This window comes from Pristis pectinata, chromosome 3 (genome assembly GCF_009764475.1).
Source record: "Pristis pectinata isolate sPriPec2 chromosome 3, sPriPec2.1.pri, whole genome shotgun sequence".
Classification (NCBI taxonomy): domain Eukaryota; kingdom Metazoa; phylum Chordata; class Chondrichthyes; order Rhinopristiformes; family Pristidae; genus Pristis; species Pristis pectinata.
In genome coordinates, this window is record NC_067407.1 from 10,571,733 (window position 1) to 10,598,358 (window position 26,626).

General features: G+C 42.9%; 1 protein-coding gene across 1 annotated transcript in view; it reads left to right on the plus strand.

The window, feature by feature from the left end:
• Nucleotides 1-26,626, plus strand: part of LOC127567729 (calcium-activated chloride channel regulator 1-like) — a 76,643-nt gene that overhangs the window by 8,666 nt on the left and 41,351 nt on the right. Inside the window, exons 4-6 of the mRNA XM_052010707.1 lie at nt 12,389-12,539; nt 12,945-13,053; nt 14,023-14,188. Of these exons, the coding sequence (XP_051866667.1) occupies nt 12,389-12,539; nt 12,945-13,053; nt 14,023-14,188 (426 nt within the window). The remainder of the gene's footprint in view (nt 1-12,388; nt 12,540-12,944; nt 13,054-14,022; nt 14,189-26,626) is intronic.

Sequence of the window (26,626 nt, forward strand, 5' to 3'; positions counted from 1 at the left end):
TGAGTCCCGTAACACCTCCCACCTTAAAAAAAATTTTCCCAAGAAAATTCAACCACGCATTCAGTTAGTAATGTTAATAATTATCATGCTACACAACTACAGACTATCAGATTAGTACAGATACATGTTTCCCATTTAACATCGGGAAAGACAATCAGCAATCACATTATCTTTGCCTTTAATGCGAGTTATCCTGAGGTCAAATTCTTGCAAAATTAAACTCCAGTTTAACAGCCTTCTGTTCTTGTTTTTGACTCAGCTCAGAAACACCAGTGGGTTATGATCTGTATATACAGTCAATGGTTTCTGAGCAGTGCAAACATATACACTGAAATGTTGCAAGGCTAAAACAAGCGACAGTAATTCTTTCTCTATGGTGGAATAATTCTTTTGATGCTCATTAAATTTCTTTGAAAAGTAAGCTACAGGATGGTCAATATCATCAAGGTCACCCTTCTGCAACAACACAGCTCCTGCAGCTGCATCACTGGCATCTACTGCTAATGAAAATGGCTTTTCAAAGTCAGGTGATTTGAGCACAGGATGGTAACATAAAATGGCTTTCAGCTTCTCAAATGCTTCTTGACAAGAATCTGTCCAAACAAACTTTACTCCCTTCTTCAGAAGATTAGTTAGGGGAAGAGCAATATCAGCAAAATTTTTACAAAATTTTTGATAATATCCAACCATTCCCAAAAATCTTCTAACAGTCCTCGTACCTGTGGGAATAGGGAACTCAGATATCGCTTGAACTTTTGCCTGAACAGGAGCTTGCTTGCCTTGACCTACAACATAACCAAGATACGTCACAGTGGCATGGCCAAATTCACTTTTAGCCAAGTTAACTGTAAGGTTAGCCTTGGAAAGTCTTTCAAACAACCTTTATAACGCAGATATGTGATCCTCCCATGTATCATTCCCAGTCACTAAGTCGTCAATGTAGACATCTGTATGTTTTAACCCATGAATCACTGAATTAATCATTCTTTGAAATGTTGCCGGAGCATTTTTCATTCCAAATGGTTAAACATTGTATTCATACAATCCAGAAGGGGTTACAAAGGCTGAAATTTCCCTTCCTCTATCTGTTAATGGAACACACCAGTACCCTTTTAATAGGTCAATCTTTGTAAGAAATTTTGCCTTTCCCACTCTGTCTATGCAATCATCCACCCTAGGAATAGGGTAAGCATCTGACTGTTACAGCATTCACTTTCCTGTAATCTGTGCAAAATCTAACAGTTCCATCAGGTTTAGGTACAATAACACAGGGCGAACTCCAATTTGAACTAGAATGTCTAATAATATCATTTCCAACATGTATTTATTCCTGATCAACAAGTTTACTTTTTTCCACATTCATTTGATATGGGTGTTGTTTGATTGGTTTTGCATCCCCAACATCAACATCATGGGTAATTATCGATGTTCTGTTTGGAACATCTGGGAACAGATTTTTAAATTTTAAAATTAATTCTCTCATCTGGTGTTTTTGTGAAACTTGTAAATGGTCCAACTTCGTTTCAAGGTTCTCCAGGATATTTTGGTTTTTTAGTTTCGATGGAACAATATTTGGTCTAAATTGGCCTTCCTCAACATCAACATCAGGCATTCTAGAAACAACCTTTACATCATCCACCAAGGTCACAACTGAATCCCTCTCATAATAAGGTTTTAGCATGTTTACATGACAGTTGTGTTTTCTTGCGTCTATCTGGTGTTTTGATTATATATATTAAATCAGTCACTCGAGATTCAATAGCATAGGGTCCAGAAAAATGAGATTGCAATGGATTATTTTGGCTAGGGAAAAATACAACACCTTTTGCCCCACTGCGAATGTCCTAGGCCGAGCACGTCTATCAAAATATGTCTTCATTCTTATCTGGCTGGTTTTCAAATTCTCTCTCGCTAGCTGGCAGACTCTTCCAACCGAGTTTTAAATTTTTTTGGGCATGGGGAGGTCTCCATTTCCTCATTAACACTCCATTTTTGACATAATATCCACTTGGCACTTTCTCAATCTCCTCACGAGTACTTTTTCTTTCAATTCTGTCAACTCATGGTCCTTTGTCTGTTCCACCATAAAATCCTTCCTCGACAAAGACAAATCTTTAAATTCAGGCTCACTATAAGGATATTGATCCTCCAGTGAAGACAGAAAAGTCTCAGATAAGGCATCATAATTTTCTTCCTGTTTAGGACTGTCACAAGGAACCACATCAGACTGCACCGGACTGTCTGTCTTGGCTAATTCTCTAGCTCTAGCTCGAGTCACCGCACATGATGGGTAAACATCTGAATCATTCTCAGACTCAATCCTTGGTTTGGTTGTTAACCGTACCACAGGATCACTTTCTCCATTTGCAAGGTCATTTCCCAATAACAAAGAAACTCCTTCCACTGGCAAACTAGGTCTTATCCCTATCTCGACTGGTCCTTCTACAAACTTTGACTTTAAAATCACCCTGTGAAAAGGGACAGACATGGTCTCACCTGTAACGTCTCGTATTAGATTTACTTCACCAGTGTCACTTTCTTCACCAAAATTTAAAACACTGTCCAGCAAGAGAGATTGACTAGCCCCAGTAACTCTAAGAATTTTCACTGGCACCTGGGGGTGACTCATCATTCAGTGAAACAAAACCCTCTGATACATACGAACGGAATTCCTTTCTCACCTCCTCCAACTTTTCCGCTTTTCCCTCTTGCAAGGACTGATCTTTAACAGCATCTCCTAAACCTTTTTGATTTTTAATTGCCTGAAAGCAAGCATTGGGCCCAGCTTCTTCTTTTTCTTCAAAAGGGCACAATTAGATATCACGTGGCCAGGTTTCCTACAGTAATAACAAGTACGCTCAAGGTTTCATCCAGCCCTGGCTTCTTTTCATCTTTTCCTTTTTGATTACCTCCCAATTTAATCTCTGGTTTACCTGGATTGTCTTTGTAACTCTTTTGAAAGGTTTTAGGTTGTCCCCATTTGGATTTATGGGTTAAAGCATAATCATCTGCCAACCTAGCAGTTTCTTGTAAAGTTTCCACTGCCTTTTCATTTAAATATGTTGTTAATTCAGCTGGAACACATCTTTTAAAGTCTTCCACCAGTATCAATTCTTTCAATTTATCAAATCCCCATCTACATTTTTAGCCATGTACCATCGTTCAAAACATATTCTCTTTCCATTGGCAAATTCCATATAAGTCTGATCTGCAGATTTCCTCAAGTCTCTGAATTTTTGTCTATAAGCTTCAGGTACCAATTCATAGGCCTTCAATATAGCTTGTTTTACCTTGGTATAATCAGCTGCATCCTCAGCAGACAAAGCAGAATAAGCTTTTTGAGCTTTACCTTTAATCACACTCTGTACCATAAGAGCCCATCCTTTCCTTGGCCAGTTTGAACTCACAGCAACCTTTCAAAATGTTGGAAATACTGATCAACCTGATCTTCTTCAAACGGAGGGACTAATCGAACCTCCCTGCTGGCTGAAAAACCATCATCAGAATCAGATTCCGAACTCCTACGCTTCATTTGTAACTCATGCTGCCTCTTTTCTCCTCGTTATCCAGCTCCATCTGCTTCATTGCTAGATCAGCCTCTATCTTCATCTGAGTTAGCTTTTGTTCGGCCTCTATCTTTAACTGGGTTTGCTCTCGTTCAGCGTCTAATCTCTTTTCCTCTTGTTCGGCCTCTAATTTCTTCTGTTCTCGTTCAGCCTCTATCTTTAACTGGGTTTGCTCTCGTTCAGCCTCTATCTTTGCCAGCTGCACCTGTGGCCTCAGAAATTGCTATTTCACTGCCAGGAAACTGTTTTAACACTTCCTCCTCAAACACCTTTCCACAAAATGGCCAGCTATCAGTCTCTGAATATCTGCCTTCCTCATAAATCGCGTTACTGCCTCAAGATGTAACTCTGCAGCAATTTTCACCAAATCAGGCTTCCTCATCCCCTGCAATCCTCCAGGAGAGGGTTTTTTCAAAAATGTATCCATTGTTGCTGGTTTCCACACACACAAGCCAATTAGAAAGAATTTATCAGACCTCCCTCAACAATCTTTGGATTGAATCCCGAACGAATCTCGTCAATCTGGGGAACGATCCCAGATGACACTCGTTAATCTTTGGATTGGATCCCAGACGAATCTCGTTAACCTTGGGAACTATCCCGGACGAACCCCCAATTTTGTCACAAACCAGCAACAAAAGAAACACACTGAGCATGATTCAGTGTTAAAAACTATTTATTAATCACTACTTATGATAATACGTAAAATAAAAGTTAAAAAAAAATGTTAGTATGTTAGAATTCAAGAATGTTAAACCTCGAACGTTAACCCCAAAACTAAACTCTTCGTGTGTGTGTGTGTGACAAAGTCCAAAACTCCCAGTTCCGGAATGGTTCTTAAAGTTCAGTTCCGCAAGCCATAAGGTGAAACATGAGCAAGGGCTTCTTCAACAACCACCGTTGTCTGAAGATAAGATGTAGATGTAGAAAAACAGAGAGAACACATACGAAATCCAAATGTTCCACGATGGAACCCAAACGACACTTCAGTGTTTACTCGGTAGTGACTTCCTCACCCCGAAAAGCATCCGAACCGTGGTCGTCCACACACAAATACCTGTTTCCTTCTACAGGTCAGCAACAAAGTGAACTCCACCGGATTACTTCCAACTTCCATACATGGATTTCTATGGCAAACACAGTTTATTGTTTCTCATCCATCGATAGAGAAAACAAGCAGGCTGGTGTCTCTCCCTTCTCTCTCTCTCTTTTTTTTCTTCTTCTTCTTCAACAACGTCATTACGTCCTTTATCTTCTATTGAAGAAAGCACGCCCCACACACACACACACACTCTCTATCTTAAAGGGACTTTCACTGAGTCCGTAACACTAGAACTAGATCTAATATGGCATCCCCTCTAGTCGGCCTGTCATACTGTGTCAGGAATCCGTCCTGGACACACTTAAACTCCGCCCCATCTAGACCTTTGGCACTAAGCAGGTGCCAATATTTGGGAAGTTGAAATCTCCCACAATAATAACCCTGTTATTTTTGCATCTTTCCAAAATCTGCCCCTCGGTATCCCTGCTGCTACTGTGGGACCTATAGAATACTCCCAGTAGAGTAACTGCTCCTTTCTTGTTCCTAACTTCCACCCATATTGACTCTAGCAAAGCTCACTTCTACATTATCCACCATTTCTGCAGCTGTAATAGTATTCCTGACCAGTAGTCGCCACCCATCCTCCTCTTCTTCTTCTCCAACCCCCTTCATCCCTTTTAAAACACTGAAAACCAGGAATATTCAATGTCCATTCCTGCCCTGGTAACAGCCAGGTCCTCTGCAAGAGCCACAGTATCATAGTCTCATGTACTTATCCAAGCTCTCAGTTCATCACCCTTATTCCTGATGCTTCTTACATTTAAGTAAATGCACTTTAGCCCATCCACCTTTCTACTTTTATAGCCTATACTCCACTTCTTCCTCAAAGCCCCTCTGCCCATTAGATCTGGCTTTTCCCCATCCACTTCTTCCTCTGACCTACCCCTCTGGTTTCCCATCCCCCTCGCAAACTAGTTTAAAACCTCCCAAACCACCTTAGCAAACCCGCCTGCAAGGATATTGGGCCCCCTCGGGTTCAGTGTTAAACCCATCCACTGTACAGGTCCACCTTCCCCAGAACAGATCCCAATGATCCAAAAATCTAAAACCTTCCCTCTTGCACCAACATTCTCAGCCATGCATTCATTTGCCATCTCCTCCTATTCCTACCTTCAGTATTGCATGGCACTGGCAGCAATCCTGAGGATTGCTACCCTTGAGGTCCTGTTCTTCAGCTTTCTGCCTAGCTCCCTAAAGTCACTTTTCAGGACCTCATCCCTCTTCCTACCCATGTCATTGGTACCAACATGACCCACGACTTCTGGCTGTTGTCCCCTCCTGCTCAAGAATCCTGCAGACCCAATCAGAGACATCCTGGACCCTGGCACCTGGGAGGCAACATACCATCTGGGATTCATGTTCACTGCCACAGAACCTCCTATCTGTTTCTCTGACTATTAAGTCCCCTATCACTACTGCCTTCCTCTTCTCCTCCCTTCTGAGCAGCAGGACCAGTCCCAGTGCCAGAGAACTGGCTACTGCTGCTTGATTCCTGCAGGTCAACCCCCTTCAACAGCTTCCAAAGTGTAAAACCTGTTATTGAGGGGAACAGCCTCTGGGGTCCTCTGCACTATCTGCCTGTTTGTTTTCTTTTTCCTTTTCTCTCCCTGACAGTCACCCTTCTATCTACTTCCTGGACCCCAGAAGTACCTGCTCTAAGATGTGAGGTGGGGGGGATGGCAGTGACTGTCTCCTGATGTACAGTATCTACATAACTCCCATCCTTGATGCTTAGCAGTGTTTGAAGCTGCAACTCCAGCTTATCAATTCTGAGCCAAAGTTCCTCCAGCCTCAAGCACTTACTGCAGATGTAGTCATCATGCACCACAGCAAGGGTCCACTAGCTCCCACATCAAACAGCTGCAGCACACCACCATGTCCTCCATCTGAACTAATTCTTTCCCTACCTAGTTTTATCCTACTTAAAAATTTATAACAGATATATCTTACCTTTACCTACCAGCTACTCTCCTGCCTTGCCCCTTTACACCAAAGCCCTTGAGCTAAAGCCCAAACACTCTGCTCCCTCACTCCGCTTGCCTGCTCTGATGCTGTGCATGTATAACTATACTGTGGGAATTAGTGCAGTCAGAATGAGACAAGACTTGTTTTATAACATAATATTCTAGACTTTGCATTGTGTTTTGAGTTCTAGTCTGGAAGTAACTTGGTGGTTTACTTGTCCATTCAGTAGGTTCCTGTTTTTTGTTTCAGTGTCTAGCACATGTTGGATTCAACTATTTTAATTAGTTTTTTAAAAACATGTATCATGTTTAATATACCTCAAGTGGCTGCACAAGGAATGGCCACTTCCTAGCTCATTGGTTTGTCCATCAGGCAAATGTTTTCTCATTGGGTTTGGCCACAGGTATCTAGTAAGTTTCCTGATTGGACTATTGTTAGCTAAGGAGTACCTCCTATCTTGGGTATAAAATGTGTCCTTTTTTTGTTAATCACTTTCCTCACCACCACCCCCCCCCCCCCCCCAAGCTTATCTTTAGTTTTTGTCCTGGCTCATCTCCTAGTAGTAAAGCTAGTACCATGTGCTCTGTGACTGTTTCTTTGTTTTAAAACTTTCCCAATAAAACTTTGTGAAGCACCAAGTTGTTTTCAACTCATTCTTGGACTCCTGAAAGAACCTGAGGATTTGAAGAATAACTGGATCAGACACATACAAACACATTACTGAGTCAAAGAGCAATACATTCAGAAACAGGCCCTTCAGCACACCTTGTCCAACTTTCCCATCAAGTACCCATTTATTGGTATTTGGTCCATAGACTTCTATGCCTTGGCAATGCAAATGTTCATCCAGGTATGTTTAAATGTAGTTCTTTTGGATTCCTTCTCATCCTCTGATAATTTGTGTCATATGTAACTACATTTGTAAGTAGGCAATGAATGGGTTTGATTTTTTTTAAAAACAGACATCAGTCGATTTGTCCATAAGTCAGAAAGTACACAAAAATCACTTGCTGTGGTACCATGCTGCCACAGTATTGTAATGAATGGTATCAAAAGCACACAAGACTTGACAAGAAAGGGTAATATTAATCTAGGGATGGCTTGTATATAGTTGCTGACAGGTTTGTGGGATTCTAAGCATTTAGTGGAGTTGGCATGCTTTCCAAAATGCTGGGCAAAAGTTCACAATCTAGCATTAATTGTGGGGACAGCATTTAATAAGGGCAAGGTGAGGAAGTGAAATTGTGGGTATCTTGCAGTGCTTAGAAGAGGGCAGTGTGTCCTCATTATGCAAAGCTCTGAAGTCTGGAAGCAGTAATGAGAAGTTTTGGGAGTGTCAGTCTCCTTGTGATACTGGAAAAAATATACCAGTCAAACTAGTTAGTTAAAACAAAGTGATAGAAAAAGTTTAGTGTTTGGGCAGCAAGGCACTCTTCCACAAAGAGATAGGTAGGATCTGGCTTATTCTTTGCTGAAAATGATAGCAATATACAAAGGGCCAAGAAAGCTCACCAGCACCTCTACTTCCTCAGGAGGCTAAAGAAATTTGGCTTGTCCCCTTTGACTCACTAAATTTTACCAATGCACCATAGAAAGCATCCCATCAGGATGCATCATGGCTTGGTATGGCAACTGCTTTGCCCAAGACCACAAGAAGCTGCAGAGTTTGTGGACACAGCCCAGCACATTACAGACAACAGTCTCCCCTCCTTGACTGTCTTTACCTCTCGTGTCTTGGTGTAGCAGCCAGCATAATCAAAGACCCCACCCACCTGGGACATTCTTCTCTCCTCTTACCATTGGGTAGAAGATATAGGAGCCTGAGGGCACGACCACCAGACTTAAAGGACCAGCTTCTACCCCATTGTGATAAGACTATTGAACAGTTCCCTTATACAATGAGATGGATTATGACCTGACCTCATGATCTACCTTGTGACCTTGCACCTGATGAACTGCACTCTGTAGCTGTGACACTTTACTCAGTACTGTTATTTTTTTTTAACCTGTACTACATCAATGCACTCTGTACTAACTTTAATGTAACTGCACTATGTGATGAATTGACCTGTAAGATCATTTGTAAGACAAGTTTTTTCCACTGTACCTCAGTGCAAGTGACAATAATAAACCAATACCAAGAGCAATGAGTAACTGTACAATTCTTAAAGTGGTTTGACCTTGAAAGAGCAATGAAAGTTGACAATCAGTATTACACATGACACACTTAGTATCTGCAGGATCAGAGAGGGGTCAGGAGGTCACTGTTGCATTACAACAGTGCTTCCTAAATTTCAACACCCCTTCTGTCTGGACAGCACACTGGAATGTCAGAGGGGTACAGCAGGGAAACAGGCCTTCTACTGACCATCAACCACCCACAAACTAAAGTCTGCAAAGTTGAGTTTATTGTCAGATAAAAAAGTGGATGTATGCACAGGTGCAATGAAAAACATTGCTTGCAGCAACACAGGTATCTAGCATCAGATAAGCAGCTAAACTGTAGTGATTAACCCATTTTTACACTAATCCTACCCTAATCTATTTATTTTCCCCAAATATCCCCTGAGAACTCACCTACACACCAGAGGCAATTTACAGTAGCCAATTAACCTACCAACCCACACATTTTTGGATGTTTGAAAAAACTGGAGGACCTGGGAGAAACCCCCATGGTCATGAGGTGATGTGGCAAACTCCACACAGGCAGCACCTGAAGTCAGGGTAGATCTGGTTCACTGGATTTATGTTGTCCTAAAAGAGTCAGAGAATATAGAACAGTATAGCACAGGAACAGGCCCTTCAGCCAACAATGTTGTGTCGAGCTTAGTAAACACCGTAACTAAACTGGTCCCCTCTGCCTACACAATGTCCATATTCACTCCATTCTCTACCCATTTATGTACCTATACAAGAACCTCTTAAACACCTCCATCATATTTGCCTGCACTACCATCCTCTGGCAGTACATTCCAGGCACCTACCACTCTTAAAATAAAACCTGCCCCACAGATCTCCTTTGAACTTATCCTCTCTCACCTTAAATGCATGCCCTCTAGTATTAGATATTTGGACCCTGGGAAAAAAGATGCCAGTTGTCTATCTATGCATCTCATTATTTTATAAACTTCTATCAGGTCTCCCTTCAGCCTTTGCTGCTCCAGAGAAAACACCCATTTGTCCAACCTCTCCTTATAGCACATACCCTCTAATCCAGGCAGCATCCTGGTAAACCTCTTCTGTACCCTCTCCATAGCCTCACATCTTTCCTATAATGGGGCAACCAGAAAGTGAATGCAATACTCCAGATGCAGCCTGACCAGACTTTTATAAAGCTGCAGCATAATCTCCTGACCCTTGAACTAAATGCCTCAACTAATACACTACCTTTACTCCCTGCACAGGACCTCATCCCCCAATCTACCCATGTTGTTGGTGCCAACATGCACCATGACCTCTGTCTACCTCCCCTTCCCCTTGAGAATGTTCTGCAGCCACTCAGAATCCTTGACCCTGGCACCCAGGAGGCAACACACCATCCTGGCATCTCTTGTGGCCAGAATCTCCTGTCCATCCCCCTAACTATCAAGTCTCCTATCACTATTACTCTGCCTGACTTACCCTTGCCCAGAGCCAAAGATCAGTACTGCTGACCTAGCTGCTGCTACTCTGCCCTGGTAAATCATCCCCCTCAGCAATATCCAAAGGGGTATACTTATCGCTGAAGGAAATGGCCACAGAGGAACCCTGCACTGTCCTGCCTGCTCCCTCTACCTTTCCTGGTGTCACCCAACTATTTGCTGCCTGAACACAAGGTGCAATCACCTTGCTAAGACTCTTATTTACATTGCTGTCAGCATCCTGGATGATCCAGCTCCATTTTCTTAGTGTGGTCAGTCAGGAGCTGCAGCTGGGTGCACTTTCAGGTGAAGTCACCAAGGTACTGGAAGTCTCCCTGATCTCCCAAATCCTGCAGGAGGAGCATGCCACTGCCCTAACTGCCACCCCAAGCTACTCTAATAGAGTAATTCTAAGGAAAACATTACATACTCTTACTACTTCTACTCAGCCTCCTTGCACTGAAGCCTCATGCACCAAGGTGTCTGAACTTATAGTTAAACACAGCACTTACAGCTCAAAATGGCCACTCTTGAAACTCAAATAGTTATCTAATTACACAAATCTTTCTTTGGTCTGTTCCAGTAATTGCACTTCCAGCCACAGTCCAGATTTTTTCTGGTTTTGCTGATAGTTCAGCAGAATCTGCCAGCATTTGCCCTTGTAGATGCTTGCAAATCCAGGACTCTCATGAAGATGCAGAAGTTGCAAACTTACTGGCTAATAGCATTGCTGGTAATTGAAATGTAACCACTAATGCCTGGGAATTTTATCAACTGGCTAAAACTCCCAGGAACCTCCTCTTGGATCCTACACCAGACCAACCCCATCCATTTCAGTGGTAATTATACAGCTACACAGAGGGCAGGCACAATTAAGCTAAATTAGTTTGTTTTTTTTTAAAATCACTTGTTTACCTTTCCAGTCCTGATGAAGGATCTCGGCCCAAGACATCAACTGTTTATTTACCTCCATGGATGCTGCCTGATCTGCTGAGTTCCTCCAGCACTGTGTATTGCTCCAGATTCCAGCATCTGCAGAATTTTTGTGTGTCTCCTTGTGTTTACCTTAATGTTATTGATGATGCTCATTTAGGTGATTTTCTGACTTCTGCAATATTTTTAAAAAAGGATTTTTAACATATTTCATGGGCAAGACATGTTCTGCCCCAACTACATCATTCAAAGTCATGGCCCCACTCAGGACCTTGCTGCTCAGCTCCAGGATGCTCTTAGGCAGTAAACTATACAAACTAGACCAGGTAAATGTGTTCATGGCAAATCTGAACAATGGGCTCCACTCAGCAAAATCCACATCTCTGAATGATGTCAGCAAGCTCTAAGCACACACTATAGTTACTGAGAGTGTACTTATTCAATAACTTAATTGACTCCATGTTGATAGTGCATGTCAAAGGTATGGCATTGAACATCTCCAGCAAGAGAGTCTCACCACTTCAGTGACATTACTATTGCCTTGTACCCCTCCATTAATGCACTGTAGGTCACCATTCACTAGGATCCAAACTGACTAGCTACATAAATATCACAGCTACAATTGTAAGTTAGATGCTGGGTGTCCTGTGTTGTGTGCATGACCTCATGACACCATAAGTGTTTTCTCTCCCCCCCCCCCATCTACAAGGTACACAACAGGAGTTGAAGAGACACTGTCCAGTTGCCTGGATCAGTGCAGTCCAGCAAACTCTCAAGAAGCTTGACATCATCCAGGACAAAGCAGCCCATCTACCAGCCAAAGCGTTCATTCCCTCAACTACCAGTGCATATTAACTGCACTGCAAACTACTGTATCTACAAAATTCACTGCCATTACTCATCTAGGCTACTCAGATTCAATGCCTAAACCACACCTATACCACCAAAAAGGACAAGCATAACAGCCCATGGGAAGACCACCGCCTGCAGGTTCACACCAGGTCACACACCATCCTCACTTGGAAATATATCACTGTTCCTTCAGCATGATTCAGTCCAATGCTGGAACATCCTCCCCAGAGCATTGTGGGAGCAGCTACATCAGAAAGGCTGTAGCGATTTAAGGTGGTGGCTTTCACCAACCTATCAAGGGCAATCAATCAGAGATGGATAATAAACAAATGTGCAATTGTCTTTCACAGGCAAATGTGATCATTGCTGAACCACACCCTTGGCATGGAGACACCCCGTACACCCTGCAGTATGGAGGATGTGGGGAGAAGGGCCGTTACATTCACCTCACTCCCAACTTCATACTAAATGACAGGCTGGTTGCAGTTTATGGTGAAAAAGGTAAATCATTTTCAGTAAGTTAACATCTTTGCAGCATATGTTTTGAAGCAGATGAAACTGTCTAGGGAAACTCATGGAAACAACTTGGGAAAGCAAAATGGGAGATATGCAGTTCTTGTGAGAAACTTGTGCACATTAGTATGTGAATTGACTACTTGCAAATTACCCTGTTTAGGAGGGTGACAGGAGAATCAGGGTGGGGGCAAGGGTGTGAATAGGGTACAGGATAAATGGATGGGAAGTGGGACTGACGGCATTAATCTGAGCCAGCATAGGCTCAACAGGCCAAATGTCCTCTTGCTATGATATAAAAATAAAAGATATGAGAAATATCATACCAATAGCCAAGCATTCTGAAATGTGATTTTGAACAACAGGAAGTTAATGCATTACCTTTTTCTACAGGACAGACATTTGTTCATGAATGGGCCCATCTCCAGTGGGGTGTATTTAATGAATATGATGATCAGGTGCCTTTTTACAGATCTGATAAGGGATCCATTGAGGCAACAAGGTGAGAACTTCAAATCAAATTATTTTGTTCAGTAAAGAAAGCATTTCAGGGTTTGAAGACAAGGCCACAATATCTGAGAGCTTTCTTTTGTGGTCTGCTACTGTGGATTTGTTAACATTGTTAAGCTGAAAAGTTGACAGGTTTGTTCCAAGGACAGATCTCAAAAAATAAAAGTGCAGGAATTATTCAACAGGTCTGACAGAACCTATGGAGAGAGAAACAGAATTAATGTTTCAGGTTAATGACTTGAAAAAGGCACCATCCAAGATAGAGCAAGATAAAGCATCCAACACAAATTTTCTGCTACATACTTTACTACTTCCACTATTATTATACTACCCTCTTTCAGTGAGCAGCAAAGTTCAAATGTTCATGTATTCTCTCATCCCTTCCACTATATTATATACTTTTTCTAGTAATATAGCCCCCTTTCTCTACTTCTCTACCTCTTCCATATCCCTGCTAACATTGTATCATAAAACTTGTTTTATAGTAACATTTTCCATTTCTGATGCGCAAGTTCTCAGTTAACTGAGTCTTTCTCCACATTGCTGCCAGACTCAAGTACCTCTGGCACCTTGTTACAGATTTGGTTTGTGAACAAGAACCATTTACATTTCTGGCAGCAACTGACAAAGATGGTAAAATTCTTCCCAGCCTGGCAGAATATTAACTGCTGTAATTAGGACTTTGTGACTGTCCAGCTATGAGGTACAGAATGATCAGGGCTTTCTGTTGGACAGTCCATGTGCCCACCTGAATTGGACTCATCATAAACAAACGAGTGTCCAAAGGTGTACTTAAATCTGATGCAGTTTGAAAGGGTAATTTGCAGTGAATATACTCTACCTAAAAGAAATTTCATTTCTTGGTCTTTTCTAATAAAACTGGTCTAAGCTTGCTTAATGGTTAATTATGAAAATGTCACTCAGAATCAAGACTGATTTATTTTTGTCATTGGACCTTCAGGTGTTCAAAGGAGGTAAAAGGAACTGTTAAAGATTGCAGTGACAGTTCCTGTTCAGAATGTAACATTAATAAAAGGACAGGGTTGCCAGATGGAGGTTGTACATTTTATCCGGAGAAGAACCAGACTGTACCCTCTTCAATAATGTATCATCCAGGATTGGAAAATGTAAGTAGAGTCACCAAACTGCTTTTTTCAGTGATGACATTTTGTTCCAGAAATTGTTACTCAGCTCATTATATTAGTCACTCATTGTTCATTGCTGCAGAGCATCATCAAGGCAACATCCTAGACCAAACTACCTTCAGCTGCTTCAATGACCATAACCTCACTGTACGATTGCTGATGATTGTACTGTTCACATGACTGTTCCTTAGCCATTAAAGCACTCCTGAATGACCTTCAGACATGGACCGATAAATAACATTCCCACCCCAAAAATACCAGGCAATGATCATCTCTAACAACAGAGTCCATCTCATCTTGCAATAGGTCCTGATGAAGGGTCTCAGCCTAAAACGTCAATTGTTCATTTCCCTCCAATAGATGCTGCCTAACCTGCTGAGTTCCTCCAGCATTTCATAAGTGTTGCTCTCATCTCACCACATGTTCTTATTTATTCATGGGATGTGGTCAAAGCTGGTAATACTGCCATTTGTGGTCTCTGTACAATTGTCTCTGAACTGGAAAGCCACTGCCTCATTAATCCAGTGGCCTGGTTTCAATTCTGACCTCAGGCATCATTTATGTGGAGTTTGCACATTCTGAGACTGCACAGAATTCCTCCAGGTACTCCAATTTTCTCCCACATCCCAAAAACATGGGTGATAGGTTAATCAGCCACTAAATTATACCTATTGTACACATGAACAGTAGGATCTGGGGGGGGGGGGGGGGGGGGTGGGGGGGTGATGGAGGTGGGTGGGGAGCAGCTGGAGGGTGGTAAGACAGTTGATGTGAATACAAGGAGAATAAAATAGGATTCATGTGGAATTAGTGCTTGATAGTTAACATGGCTGAAGAGCTTGTTTTCACACTGACAGTGTCTCTATGACTCTATAAGACAGTTATGAGCGAACATGAAATAAGGACACATAGGTCAGACAAGTCACAATGCCAGACTTTTCTTTGAAGGATTTTAGTGAACCAAATGGGTTATTACAATAATCCAGAAGTTCATGATTACTGGTATTGAAATCAGCTCTACTTCCAGATTTTTATTTAATTGCTTGAACTTGTATTTCTATTTTGCCATGGGGTGGGGGTTGGATTTGAACTCATCTCTGGATCAATTGTCCAGAAGTTGGGCTGAATCACTGAATTTCCTCAGGTTTCAAGTTGTCATTGACCAGAAACTTGAATAAACCGGCCATATGAATGGAGTAGCAATAACTGGTCAGGAGTTGGGGTTTTACAGTAACTGACTCACTTCCTCAAACTACTGCAGGACACAAATCAGGAATGTAATGGAATAGTCTCCAGGTACCCAAATCAACACAGCTGTTACAACATACAAGCAGCTTAATAGATAGTAGTTCTCTCTATTACTGGGTCAAAAGACCAATGTACCAGAAACTGAACTGGAGTAACTATGTGGCTACAAGAGCAGGTTTGAGGTCAGGAATCCTGCAGTGAGTAACTCACCCAACTCCCCAAAGCTTGTCCACCATCTACATGTCTCAAGTCAGGAGTGGGGTGGAATACTCTCCACTTGCCTGGTTGATTGCATATTCAAAAACATTCAGGAAGCTCAACACATCAGACATACCAGCCCACTTGATAGGCACCCCATCCATAACCATTCATTCACTTCATCACCGATGACAGTAGCAGTTTGTACCATCTACAGGATGCACTGCAGCAACTCACCAAGTCTCCTCAGACAGCACCTTCTAAACCCACAACCTATACCAGCTAGAAGGACAAGGACAGCAAAAGCATGGGACCACCACCACCTGGAAGTTGCCCTTCAAGTCACGCACCATCCTGGCTTGGAAATTATCACTGTAACTGGGTCAAGATCCTGGAACTCCCTCCCTGCATTGTGGGTATACCCACATCTCAAGGACTGCAGTGGTTCAAGGCAGCAGCTCACCGCTGGCCTTCAAGGGCAACTAGGGATGGGCAATTAAATGCTGGTTCAGCCTGTGAAGCCCACATCCCTTGAATGATTAAAAAAAATCAACACTAAGAGTCCCTTTGCCACTTAGCAGTAGTTCAAGGCAGCAACTCCATTGGGACATCACAAGGTATTCACAGCCAATGTAGTACTTCTAACACACATGCAGCAGGTAGTGCTGCTGCCCCAGTTCCATTGGCCTGCATTTGATCATGATCCCTGATGTTGTCCCTGTGGAGTTCCACATTCTTCTTGTGACCACAGCATACTCTGGTTTCCTCCCACATCCCCAAAGTACTGTAAATTATTCCTGATGTTGGTGGATGGTCAGCAAATCTGAGGGGATTTGAGGGGCATGAGAGATGGAATAGGCTACAAGAAAATAAGTGGGAGAATGGAATTGTTCTGGAAACCAGCATAGACTCAACGGCCTTCTTCTATATTGTAAGGAAATAAAGCATAATTAATGGTGTAATGCAGGAAATATGGCAGCTAATTGTTGCAATCACAGAAACATGGTGAGGAAAGAGCAGGACTGGCAGCTCAGTGTTCCTGGGTTTAGAAATTTCAGGTGTGACAGGTGGGTGCAAAAGAGAAGGGTGTGTCACCCTTGATCAGGGAGAGCATAACAGTAGTTCTCAGGGAGATTATCCAAGAGGAATTGGCCATAATTTAGGAATAAGTGGGCAGTCACTTCAGTAGGGTTATAATTTTGGCCTCCCAAGAGTCAGCAGGAGCCAGAAGGCAGATTGCAGATGGATGTAAAAGCAAAGGGGTTGCAGAAGGGGATTTTAACTTCCCAATATTGACTGGGATTGCCTTAGTGCCAGGGGATCAGATGGAGAGGCATTCTTAAAATGCATTCAAGAGGGTTTTCTAAAGCAGAATGCAGAACATTCAACTAGGGAGGGGCTATACTCAGGAGGCTAAAGAAATTTGGTTTGTCCCCTTTGACTCTCACCAACTTTTATTGATGTATGATAGAAAGCATCCTATCTGGATGTATCACAGCTTGGTACAGCAACTGCTCTGCCCAGGACTGCAAGAAACTGCAGAGAGTTGTGGACAGCCCAGTGCATCACAGAAACCATCCTCCCCTCCTTGGATGGTCTTTACCTCTCATTGTCTTGGTGAAGCAGCCAGCATAATCAAAGACCCCACTCACCCAGGACGTTCTCTCTTCTCTCCTCTTCCAGCGGGTAGAGGATACAGGAGCTTGAGGGCACGTTCCACCAGACTCAAGGACAGCTTCTACCCCACTGAGACAAGACTATTGAACAGTTCCCTTATATGATATGATGGACTCTGACCTTATGATCTACCTTGTTGTGACCTTGCACCTTATTGCACTGCACTCTCTGTAGCTGTGACACTTTACTCTGTACTGTTATTGTTTTTACCTGTACACCTCAATGGACTCTGTACTAACCTAATGCAACTGCACTGTAATGAATTGATCTGTGCAATTTGTATGCAAGAAGTTTTTCCACTGTACCTCAGTGCAAATGACAATAATAAACCAATACTAGACCTCATCTTAGGTAATGAGGATAGGCAAGTGATTGAACTGTCTGAAGGAGTCCTTTGGAAACAGTGAGCATGGTTTGGGTGATGTTCAAGGTAGTCTTGAAAAAGATCAAGTTGATTCTCAAGTTAGGGCCCCAAGCTGGGAGAAGGCAGATTGCAAAAGGACCTGGGAGAGATTGATTGGAAGCAGCTGCTAGAGGGGAGAACATTTGATAAGTGGGAGAGGTTTACAAACAAGGCAATAAGAGTTCAGAGTCAGCATGGGTAAGAGGCAAAGGCAGCAAGTTTAGGGAATTCTGATTAACAAGGATAATCAAGGTTTGATCAGGGAAAAGAAAGAAGCACATGTCAGACAGAGGAAACTGCTACTGAATGAGTCACTTGAGATTTATATTAGATAAACCACAAGGAGAAAACTTGAGAAAATTAGGAGGGCAAAAAGGGACATGAAGTGACATTGGCAAGTAAGATTAAGGAGAATCCCAAAATTTAATGAGTATACTGGAAGCAAAAGAGTAGCCAAGGAAGGAACAAGGCCCCTCAGGGACCTGAGGGGTATGCATGGAGCCAGATGATATGAATGAAACCTAAAAAAATAATTATTATTCACCTGGCAGAAGAATATGGAAGCTGGAAGGTTAAGGGAGGGATACACTAGTATTCTGGAACACATCCATATCAGGAAGGAGAATCCCTAGAAGTATTAGAGCACATTAGGGTAATTAAATATCAAGGATCTGATGGGATCTATCCCAGGATACCAAAGGAAGAAAGAGGAGGTTGCTGGGGTTTTAACAGACTTTTGCATCTTCATTAGCCATGGGAAAAGTTGCAAATGACTGGATATAGCTAATGTTGTTCCCTTATTATAGATTCAGCAATACAGCACAGATACAGGCCCTTTGGACCAACCAGTCTATGCCGACCCATCTCATCCCAATTTCCTGCATTCAACCCATATCCCTCTAAATACCAGCCCTCCATGTACCTATCCAAGTGCTTCTTAAATGATACTATTGTACCTGCCTCAACCACTTTCTCTGGCAGCTTGTTCCATATACTCAGCACCCTCTGTGGGAAAGTTATCCCTCAGGTCCTTTTTTCTTTCTTTTAAATCTTTCCCCTCACCCTAAATCTATGCTTCCTCATTTTAGACTCCCCTGCCCTGGGGAAAAGGCCATTACCATCTACCTTATCAATGCCTCTTACAATTTTAAAGATTTCTACAAGGTCACCCCTCATTCTCCCACGCTCCAAGGAATAAAGACCTAACCTGGCCAACTTCTCCCTATAACTCAGGCCCTCTAGTCTTGGCAACATCTTCACAAGTCTTTTCTGCACTCTTTCCAATTCAACCACATCTTTCCTATAACAGGGTGATCAAAACTGTACACAGTACTCCAAGTGCAGCCTCACCAACAACTTGTACAACTGCAACATAATGTCCCAATTCCTATACTTAATGCCCTGATTGAAGGCCAGTGTGCTAAACACCTTTTCACCACCCTGTGACACTGCTTTCAACAAACTATGCATTTGTACTCCTAGGTCTCTCTTTCCATACACTCCCTAGTACCCTACCAATCATGGTACAAGTCTGACACTGGTTTGACTTTCCAAATGCATCACCTCACACTTATGAGGATATCCATTTGCCACTCCTCAGCCCACTTCCCTAAATGATCAAGATCCCTCTAATCTACAATAACCTTCTTCACTATCAAAAACCCTTCCTAATTTTGTCTCATCTGCAAATTTACTGATCAAGCCTTGTGCATTCACATCCAAATCACTTCTATAAATAACAAGTAACAAGGGTCCTGACACCAACCCATGTCACACCACTAGTCACCAGCCTCCATTCCAAGAAACAACTTTCAATCCCTCTGCTTCCTACCTCTGAGGGAATTTTGAATCCACCCAACTAGCTCTTCCTAGATTCCATGGAACCTAACCTTTCAGACCAGCCTACCATGCAGGATGTTGTCAAAGGCCTTGCTAAATTCCAAGTAGACAACATCCACTGCCCTACCCTCATCTACCTTTTTGGTTACCTCTTCAAAGAACTCAAAAGTTCATCAAGCAAGACTTTCCATTCACAAATCCATGCTGGCTCCTCCAAATTAGACTATATCCAAATGCTGGTAGATCTTGTCCCTCAGAATTCCATCTAGTAACTTCCCCACTACTGAGGTCAGGTTAACTGGCCTGTAGTTCCCTGGCTTGCTGTTGCTACCCTTCTTAAAAGAATACTAGCCACTTCTAGTCTTTGAGAACTTCACTAGTAACTAATGAAGCAGCAAATATCTCTACAAGGGCCTCTTTTCTAGCCTTCCACAAAGTCAGAGGATATACTTGGTTAGGCCCTGGAGATATAGCTACCCTAATGTGCTGCAAGCCTGCAAATACCTCCTCCTTGGTCATACAAATTCCCTTCAAAACATCTCCACTAGTTGTCCTCATCTCTTGAGCAGGATGGTTTTCTCCTCAGTAAACACTGATCCATATCATACTCTGCCTGCCAATTTCCCTCGAGTATTCATTTTATTCATCAAGGGATTCACTCATTCCAAACCTCCTAAACCCAATGCATGCTTCCATCTTTTTCATTGGCCAGAGCCTCTATCTCTCGTCAGCCAAAGTTCCCTAAACTTGCCAGGTTTACCTTTCTCCCTAACAGGAACACCTAACTGGACTCTTGATATCACACTTTCAAAAGCCTCCCATTTGCTATTTGTTCCTTTCAAACAGGCTTACCCAATCAATCTCTGCTAGATCCTGCCTAGTTTCCCCAAAATTAGCCCTGCTGTAGTTTAGGACCCTAAGCTGTGGACCTGTCATATCCTTTTCCATCACTATATTAAAACTAATGGAATTATGCCAGTTTCGTTACTTACCCTACTATGTTCCCCAAGAGGGTCCTCTACATATTGACTCAGGAAACTTTTCTGGACATATTTCACAAATTCAACCTAGTCCAGGCCCTTAACACTCTGGGTAGTCCAGTCAATACCAGGGATATTAAAATCTCCCAATACAATTCTATTATTCTTACAACTATGAACAATTTCTATATACACCTGCTCTTGTTTCTGCTGCCTACTGGGGGCAGTATAATACAGCTCCAATAAAGTGACCCTCCCCTTCTTGTTTTGAAGTTCTACCCATCTGGCCCCACTGGGTGATCCCCTAGAATGTTGCCTTTAAGCACTGCTGTTACAGCCTCCCTTATCAAAAAAGCAATACCTCCTCCTTGCTTACTTGTAGCTCTCTCATGCATGTAGCTTCTATTCCTGGAACAATGGGCTGCCAGTCCTGCCCCTTTCCCAGCCACATTTCTGTTATAACATCCTAGTCCCCAGAGGCAATCCTTTCTCTAAGTTCATCCACTTTACTTGTTAAGCCTCATGCACTGAAATAAATGCAGTCAGTTTAACCAAGTATCCTTTACTGTGCCCCTTAGATATCCTGGTTACTGAACTTGCTCACACTGGCTACTGCTTATACACAACTTGCTCCTGCTAAGAGTCCCACCCATCAATCTAGTTTAAACCTTTCTGTGTAGAACTAGCAAGTTTCCCTGCAAAGATATTGGTCTCTCTCCAGTTCAAGTGCAACCCATCCCTCCTGTATAGGCCACCTCTGCCCCAGAAAAGATCCCAATGGTCCAAGAACCTGATTTTCTGCCCCCAATCACAAATTCATCTGGCCTATCCTTCTATTTCTGACCTCACTAGCACATGGCACTGGGAGTAATCTGGAGATCACTACCCTTAGGGTCCTGCTTAACTTCTTACATAACTCCCTATACTCATTCTGCAGGACCTCACCCCTTGTTCTACCCATGTCATTTGTACCAAAATGTATAGTGACCTCTAGCTGTTCACCCTCCCCCTCAAGAATTTTCTGCAGCTGCTCAGAGACATCCTTGACACTGGCACCCAGGAGGCAACACCATCCTGGCATCTATTCTGCAGCCAAAGAATCTCCTGTCTGCCTCCTTCACCATTGAGTCTTTTATCACTATCACCCTGTCTGACTGCACCCTTTCCCTCTGGGCCTCAGAGCTGGTAACAGGGCCAGAAACCTGACTACTGCTGCTAGCCCCTGAAAGAACATCCCCCTCAATAGTATTGAAAGAGGTATAGTGTACCTGTTAGTGAAGTGAAATGGCCACAGGGGACCTTGCACTTACTGTCTACTCCTTTTACTTTTCCTGGTGGTCAGCCATCTATCTGAAGCCTGTACCTTGGGTGTGAACACCTCCATAAAAAGTCTCATCCATGATGTTCTCAGATGATCTTGAGTACATTCAGCTCTAGTTCCTTGACCCAGTTTGTCAAGAGCTGCAGCTGGGTGCACTTCCTACAGATGTAATCATCAGGGAAATTGGAAGGTTCCCTGACTTTCCACATCTTGCAGGAGGAACATGCCACTGCCCTAACTGCTATCATGCCTACACTGAATCAAGTACTGAGTATCAACAACAAAATAACACCTTACCTGTTCTTATCTGTGCCTCCTCACTGAAGCCTTTTTTTAAAAAAATCCACTCTCATTCCCAACACCTGGGCCAGTTACTCAGCCTCTTCATGTTTAAACTCAGCTCTCCACTCCTACACTGGCCCACTCTCACAATAGCTACCCTGCTTGACTCTACCTTCTTTTTATTGGCTGCTGTTAATTAGCTAATTAGTCAATCAACTGTTAACTAACAATTTGCAAACTTGCATCTTTTAGAGACCTGTAAAGTGAAACTCACAGCAAGCCCCGAGACCTACCTCTTTTAAACTCTCCTGCTCTGGCTGAAAAAAGGCAGTTTGGCTAAGCCTCAAAACTACAGGCTGGTGAGCCTTACGTCGGTTGTTGGGAAGTTATCGGAGTAGATTCTGAGGACAGGATTTATGTTTACTCAGAAAGGCAGGGACTGATTAGGAGGATTCAGCATAGCTTTGTGGAGGGGAGATTGTGTCTCACAAATCTGGGTTTTTTGAGGTGGTAACTAAGGAAATTGATGAAGGCAGAGTGGTAACCATGGTTTAGATTGACTAGAGTAAGACTTTTGATAAGGTCCTGCATGGTGAATTGGGATTGGTTTATTATTTATTGCTAAGGTATAGTGAAAAGCTTGTCTTGCATACCATTCATACAGATCAATTCATTATAACAGTGCATTGAGACAGTACAATGTAAAACAATAAAGAGTGCAGAATAAAGTGTAACAGCTACAGAAAAAGTGCAGTGCAGATAGACAATAAGGTGCAAGGTCATAACGACGTAGCTTGTGAGATCAAGAGTCCATCTTATCGTACCAGGGAATAGCCTTATAACAGTGGGATGGAAGCTGTTCTTGAGTCTGGTGGTATGTGCTTTCAGGCTTTTGTACCTTCTGCCTGATGGGAGAGGGGAGAAGAGAGGTGGGTGGGGACTTTGATTATGTTGGCTGCATAATCTCACCGACGCAGTGAGAAGTGTAGACAAAGTTCATAGAGGGGAGGCTGGTTTCTGTCATGTGCTGAGCTGTGTCCACAACTCTCTGCAGTTTCTTGCTGTCACAGGTAGAGCAGTTGTCATGATGCATCCAGATAGGATACTTTCTATGGTGCATCAATAAAAAATTAGTGAGGGGTGACGGAGATATGTAAATTTCTTTAGCCTTATGAGGAAGTAGAGGCGGTGGTGAGCTTTCTTGGCCGTAGTGACCACATGATTGGACCAGGACAGGCTATTGGTGATGTTCACTCCTGGGAACTTGAAGCTCTCAACCCTCTTGACCTCAGCATCATTGATGTAGACAGGCGCATGTACACCACCCCCCTTCCTGAAGTCAATGACCAGCTGTTTTATATTGCTGACATTGAGGGAAAGGTTGTTGTCATGACACCATGTCACTAAGCTCTCTATCTGCTTCCTGTACTCTGACTCATCGTTATTTGATAATGACAGAAGGCAGCAAGGAGTCATACAGGAGTGAGATAGATTGGCTGGTTGAGTGGTGTCGCAACAACAACCTCGCACTCAATGTCAGCAAGACAAGGAATTGATTGTGGACTTCAGGAAGGTGAAGTCAGGAGAGCACGCACCAGTCCTCATTGAGGGGTCAGTGGTGGAAAGGGTGAGCACCTTTAAGTTCCTGATTGTCAACAATTTGGAGGATCTGTCCTAGCCCAACACATTGATGCAATTACGATGAAGACATGCCAGCGACTCTAATTCATTAAGAGTTTGAGGTGATTTGGTATGTCATCAAAGATTCTTGCAAATTTCTGTAGATGTATGGTGGAGAGCATTCTGACTGGTTGCATCCCAGCCTGGTATGGAAGCTGCAATGTACAGGATTGCAAGAGGCTGCAGAGGGTTATAGATTTAGCCAGCTCCATCACAGGCACAACACTCCCCCTCCCCCCATCAATGAGGGCATCTTCAAGAGGCAGTGCCTCAAGAAGGTGACATCCATCACGAAGGACCCTCAACATCTGGGACATGTCCTCTTCTCATTACTACCATCAGAGAGGAGGTACAGGAGCCTGAAGATTCACACTCAATGATTCATAAACAGCTTCTTCCCCTCCACCATCAGATTTCTGAATGGTCCATGAACCCATGAACACTACCTCATTATTCCTTTTTTTTGCACTATTTATTTATTTTGTAATTTATAGTAATTGTATGATTTTGCACCGTACTACTGCTGCAAAACAACAAATTTCACATCATAAGACAGTGATAATAAACCTGATTCTGACAGCGAGAGGTAAAGACAGAGTCCAAGGAGGGGAAGCTGGTGTCCGTGATGCGCTGGGCTGTGTCCACAGCTCTCTGCAGTTTCTTGCAGTCCTGGGCAGGGCAGTTGCCGTACCAAGCCATGATATATCTAGATAGGATGCTTTCTATGGTGCATCGGTAAAAGTTGGTGAGAGTCAAAGGGGACAAACCAAATTTCTTTAGCCTCCTGAGGAAGTAGAGATGCTGGTGAGCTTTCTTGGCCATGGCATCTACGTGATCTGATCAGGACAGGCTTTTGGTGATGTTTACTCCCAAGAACTTGAAGCACTCAACCCTCTCGACCTCAGCACCGTTGATGTATGCAGGTGCATGTAGACCAGCCCCTTTCCTGAAGTTAATGACCAGCTCTTTTTTTTTGTTGACATTGAGGGAAAGGTTGTTGTCGTGACACCATTCCACTAAGCTCTCTATCTCCTTCATGTACTCCGACTCATCGCTGTTTGAGATATGGCCCACTGTGGTGGTATCATCTGCAACTTGTAGATGGAATTAGAACAGAATCTGGCCACACAGTCGTGAGTGTAAAGTGAGTAGGGTGCTGAGGATGCAGCCTTGTGGAGCAACAGTGTTGAGAATAATCATAGGCTGCTCCAGAAGGTTAAGGCACAAGAGGACTTTGGCAAACAGGATCCAAAATTGCCTTGGCGATAGGGTAGTGGTGGTGGTGGATGGGTGTGTTTCCTAGCTAGCAATCTGTGACCAGTGGTATACTGTAGAGATCAGTGCTGGGGCCTTTGTTGACTTGGATGAGAATGTAAGTACTCCAATTGGTAAGTTTGCAGATGGCATAAACATTGGTAGAGCCATAGGTAGTGAAGAAGGTTGTCGTAGGATACAGAAGGGCATAGATTAGCTGGAAAGTTGGGTGGACTGATGGCAGGTGGAATTTAATCCAGACAAGTGTGAGGTAATGTGCTTTGGGAAGTCAATTTCTAGTCGTACATATAGAGTAAATGGCAGGGTCCTTAGGAGTGTTGATGTACAGAGAGATCTTGGGGTGCAAATCCATTGCTCCCTGAAGTGATGACACATGCGGATTGGTTACTGAAGAAGGTGTTTGGTATGCTTGCCTTCAAAGGCCGAGGCATTGAGTATGAGAGTCAGGACATCATATTACAGTTGTACCAAACTTTGGTTAGACCACACATACAGTATCGTGTACAGTTCTGGTCATTAGACTACAGAAAGTATGTGTAGTAGGAGAGTCAATGCAGAAGAGATTCACCAAGATTTTGCCTGGATGAAGGCCTATATTGTAAGGGAGATTGGAGAGGCTGGGTTTATTCTCACCGGAATGTAGGAGGCTGAACGTTTATAAAATTATGAAGGGCAAAAATAGGATAGATAGAATCGTTCTCACAGGCAGTGAAGTATAGAATAAAGAAGGCACAGGTTTTAAGTGAGAGGGGAGAGATTTAAGGGAGATCTGTGGAGTAGTTTTTCACACAGAGGATGATGGTATCTGAACAAGCTGCCAGGGGAGTTAGTGGAGACAGATACAATTACAATGTTTAAAAGGCATTTGGACAGGTTCGTGAGTGGGAAAGGCATAGAGGGATAAGGGACTAATGTGGGCAAATGGGATTAGTGTAGATTAGCATCACGGTCATTATGGATGAGGTGGACCAAGAGGGCCTGTTTCTGTGCTTTAAGTTTCTGTGATGATTTGTGCACAACAAGCTCTCACAAACAACAATGTGAGAATGACCAGTTCATCTGTTTTGGTGTTGGTATTGGTTTATTATTGTCACTTGTACCGAGGTATAGTGAAAAGCTTGTCTTGCATACCATTCATACAGATCAATTCATTAAAAAGTGCATTGAGGTAGTACAATGTAAAACAATAAAGAGTGCAGAATAAAGTGTAACAGCTACAGAGAAAGTGCAATGCAATAATGTGCAAGGTCACAACAAGGTAGATCGTGAGGTCATAGTCCATCTCATTGTATAAGGGAACCGTTCAATAGTCTTATCACAGTGGGGTAGAAGCTGTCCTTAAGTCTGGTGGTACGTGCCCTCAGGCTCCTGTATCTTCTACCCGATGGAAGAGGAGAGAAGAGAGAATGTCCCGAGTGGATGGGGTCTTTGATTATGCTGACTGCTTCACCAAGACAACAAGAGGTAAAGTCAGAGTCCAAGGAGGGGAGACTGGTGTCCGTGATGCACTGGGCTGT